This window comes from Sinocyclocheilus grahami, unplaced genomic scaffold, assembly GCF_001515645.1.
Source record: "Sinocyclocheilus grahami isolate Dianchi unplaced genomic scaffold, SAMN03320097.WGS_v1.1 scaffold1211.1, whole genome shotgun sequence".
NCBI lineage: Eukaryota > Metazoa > Chordata > Actinopteri > Cypriniformes > Cyprinidae > Sinocyclocheilus > Sinocyclocheilus grahami.
The window spans coordinates 35,803-40,027 of NW_015506390.1; the positions used below are offsets into that span (position 1 = coordinate 35,803).

Genomic DNA, 4,225 nt, shown 5'->3' on the forward strand with positions numbered 1-4,225 from the left:
GATGAGTCATGTTCTCAGTGCAGGAACATGACCATCGCGACGTTGCGGTCTAGATAACTCCTCATTAAACGGGGGGGTGGTATCCCCCTTGCCATGCCCCGCTCTAGCTCGGAGGGCTGCTTCGGTTCATGGTCAGGGAGATCTGAGGATCACGGTGAGAGCTTCCCCGTCGAGTACGTCTCCGTGGGCCTCTCATTTCTCTAGCATGCCGCACCACCTGGTGTTCCCGGACGAGTGTGCTGGATCCTCGGACAGGGCGGTCCAGCATCTTTTGCGGAGCACAGGCGGATGACAGGATGTTGATCACTGCATCGGAGGGCGAGCTAGGCTCTGAAGATGAGGATTCGGCTGTGCTGCCTCCATCAGGAAGAGTGGCGTTGCCCGAGTCAGATCCAGAGCTGACTGCTATGCTTTCACGGGCCGCCGAGAGTGTCGGGCTGCACTGGAGGCCTCCTCCTTCTCCCGAACGCTCGAGACTGGATTATTGGTTCCTGGGGGCGCAGGCCGGTCGTCGGCAGCCGCCTCTGGTTCCATTCTTCCCGGAAGTGCATGAGGAGGTTACTAAGTCTTGGAAGGCACCTTTTTCTGTCTGAAACAGACTTGATGCCTCCTCCGACCTCACCACCCTCAACGGTGGGGCGGCCCAAGGGTATGTGGACATCCCCCCAGTCGAGCACGCTATTGCTATGCAGCTCTGTCCGCAAAGCACCGCCGCCTGGAGAGGTAGTCCACGCCTTCCGTCCAGGGCCTGTAAGTTCTCGGCCGCTCTGACGGCTAAGGCTTACAATGCTGCTGGACAGGCCGCTTCCGCTCTGCACGCCATGGCCCTCCTGCAAGTCCACCAGGCCAAGGCGTTGAAGCAGTTGCACGAGGGTGGTGCTGACCCAGGTGTGCTGCAGGAACTGCGCACGGCGATGGACCTCGCGCTTAGGGCGACGAAAGTCACGGCGCAGGCCCTGGTTCAGACGAAGTCCACATTGGTGGTCCAGGAGCGCTACCTATGGCTGACCTTGGCGGAAATGAGGGAGGCCGACAAGCATCGCTTCCTGGACTCCCCAATCTCCCAGGCCGGCCTATTCGGCGAAGCTGTGGAGGGCTTTTCCCAACAGTTCTCCGCTGCGCAGAAGCAGATGGAGGCGTTTCGACACATCCTGCCCCGGCGGTCTGCTGCTGTCTCCACCCCACCGCCGGGTGCAGCCCCTCTGTCTGCTCGCTGCTGAGGGCGCCCTCCTTGGATCCTGCTCTTCAGGAAATGGTGACCGCACCACTCCTTCGCCCAGAGGAGGGCCGGGTGGAGAATCTTTTGTTCCCGTTTTTTTCTGTTCTGCCACTGGCTACCCTCCTGGGTTGGGTCCCTGTGTTCCACTTCGCTGCCCCACTACGGGTACGTCAGTGGTTTCCCTGGTCCCACTTGTTCGGTCACTGGGGGCCTGGTTAGCGCTCCCCAGGCCGTCTCGCTGGCTCATGAGAACCATCAGACTCGGCTACGCGAAAGTGAAGGCTGTCTCCCTCCACCTTTAAAGTGTATGTTGCCACCATTGCTGCGCATCATGAGGCAGTAGACGGTAAGTCTTTGGGGAAGCACGACTTGGTCATCAGGTTTCTCAGAGAATGCTGCTATGAATTGTAGATCGACCTGTGTTGCCTCTATCACAGTGATGTAATGTTTTCTGTACAACTTTTTTTTCAGACTCTGTATCCACTGAACAAGGAAACCAAGGAGAAACAGACCATGAGGGAATGGGGCCATCGCTGCCTTTGCTCTTGGTTTGCATTATATTACTTGTGTTACTTATATCGGTTATAGTTTTCATTGTAGTATTCTTGAGAAAAAAAGTGCTCAATCAGCTACGGGGAAGCCACTCGTGAGGTTTTGAGTACACAATATGAATCGGTAAAGGCTGATAGTCCTGATGAAACAGTTGGTAAATGAAGCAACTGTACAGCTTTGCTTTCCTGCAGCAACTGCATGAGCTTTTGCATTAAACATGGAGTCAGAGGAGGAGGTTGGTGCTTTCATTGTTGCTGCAGCAGCTTCGGATAGAAAAATAAATAAAAAGACGAGTAGACAAAGCATTTGTTTGAAGAACAGAAAACCACTAGAATGAATGAGTGTTTCTGTATCTTCCTTATCTGCACACTATAAGGCCACCTAGCAGTCTAAAGTGACATGTGATGTGGTTGTTTGTGGTTTTGGATTTTAAGTTGCAAGGTGCTCTACTACTTAAATATAGCGCGGGAATCGAAGATCGGATTTATATCCGTTTTGCGACGACACATTTATGTGGCCAAGTGTAGATGGAAACGTTTTAACAAATCAGATAGATATCCGATCAGCGAAAACGCATGAAATGACTAGGTGTAAACTGGCCCTATATATTGGGTCCGTGGATAAACTCTTAAAGGGACCACAGTTCAATATTCCTACTGCTGTCTGTCATGTTAATCAAAGAACAAAAGACAAAGAAAATCACTTTCTGCTCTTGACTGAATAAATTTTATAACTTCAATGGTAAGCATTAATCTGTATTAAATTTTTTTAAATGAAAACTACAGAAATTAAAGTAATCAAATGTAAAATAACACTGGATGTGTTATTTTACATTTGATTACTTTAATTTCTGTAGTATTTCTTACCTGAATAAAAACTTACTTAACCTGAAAAACTTAGTTTCATAGCTGTCTGTATTTTATTGCATATATTTGTGCTGTTGTTTGCCATTTTTTTGTGTTATTTTATTACTGACTTTTGACTTGTTTTTTTATGAAAATAAAACTTTGCATTGAAGAAATGTAGATTTTTGTTTGAATATGCTGTCAATTATAGTTCTTAGAAAGAAAATCGGAATCGGCAAAAATCGGTATCGACAGATCACACTAACAAAAAAATTGGAAATCGGAATCGGCCAAGAAAATTGCAATCGGTGCATCTCTAGTCATAAGCCTATATATTGTACAGTTGTTTTTGCGGGAAGCGGCACACTTCCATTATTCTTTCATGCGTGTCATATCTGTGAATAAAAGAGAAGGTCAGTGGAAAGTCTCATAGTAGCTTGAAGCCACAACAAATGAAATGTAAGAAAAAAATACAATGTTAAAAATGTAAATAACTATTTTTATATTTTCCTTTTATATTGTATCCTGTCATTTCTTTTTTCTTTCTTTTTCCTTTTTTTACTTGTATGTCAAGTGTTTTTAATTACTAGTGTGTATGAAGTGTGCTATTTAAATAACTTTGCCTTGTGTCTTGACTTTGTAAGTTAAAAGTTACTTTTTTAGCTGAATGCTTACAGTTTTCTGATGTTTTTTACTGTTACATCCTTGCCTTATGTACTGCATTTTGACTGTGATCTTGAAACCGGTACATTTTTGGCTGAAGTTATAGATGGATAAGCCTGTCAATATGTTGCTGCCTTAACAATTCTATATTAGTAAACATTTGTATATTAACTTGTACTTCAGTGTGCTCAGGAAGGCTATATACACTGAAAATGAGGACCATTGTGTTTCATATGTAAATAAGCTTCGTTTGTATGTTCAAGACCCGGTAAATTGAGTAAATAAAATTAAATCTGTTAAAGTTGTTTGGATATTTCTAGTCATTTCTGAATTCAGGTTGATTGTGACACATTTTAGTAATTGAAATGACTGGGAAAGGTGTCCCTATCAAACTGAATTCACCTACTTATTCACCAGATGTTTTACATTTACATTTGTTCATTTATTAAAGCAAGCAATACACCAAACAAATGTACTGGCATTTATATGAACAATGTTTGAAACCTAGTTAGTTACTCTGCGGGAACTACTATTGATCTAGACCACTGACATTTTTCAACTTTAAAATAATAGTCCAGATTCCTTGTAGTATCTGAGGCATGACGAGGTAACACCTGAGTAGTGATCGATTCATATGGGTTTCACAAATTATTATTATTTAATAAAGTTTGGACTAACACATACTGTAAAGCCTTGTGATTTACAAGCTTGTGATTTTGTGGTTAAAGAACATAATATGGATGTCCAAATTCTTCAAGGATGCTTGTGGGCAAGACTGAGGTCCTGCCCATGGATCCACCTTTACCTGTTTGTTTGTTTAATTAGTAGTTGTTTGCTGGTCACAAATGAATGGGGCTTGGGGCAGAAACTACACCACAATCACAGAAAATGATACAAGTATTCAAGGTACAGTATGAGGCAAGAAATGTCCCAATAATAATTTTTG

The 4,225-nt window shown here is 44.1% G+C and overlaps 1 protein-coding gene across 1 annotated transcript in view; it reads left to right on the top strand.

Annotated features, from left to right (window-relative positions):
* LOC107568073 (ICOS ligand-like) overlaps nucleotides 1–2,403 on the top strand; it is a 26,057-nt gene extending 23,654 nt beyond the window's left edge. The window contains exon 4 of the mRNA XM_016253916.1: nucleotides 1,691–2,403. Coding sequence (XP_016109402.1) covers nucleotides 1,691–1,869 — 179 coding nt within the window. The 3' untranslated portion in view covers nucleotides 1,870–2,403. The remainder of the gene's footprint in view (nucleotides 1–1,690) is intronic.
* The last annotated feature ends 1,822 nt before the right edge of the window (nucleotides 2,404–4,225 follow it).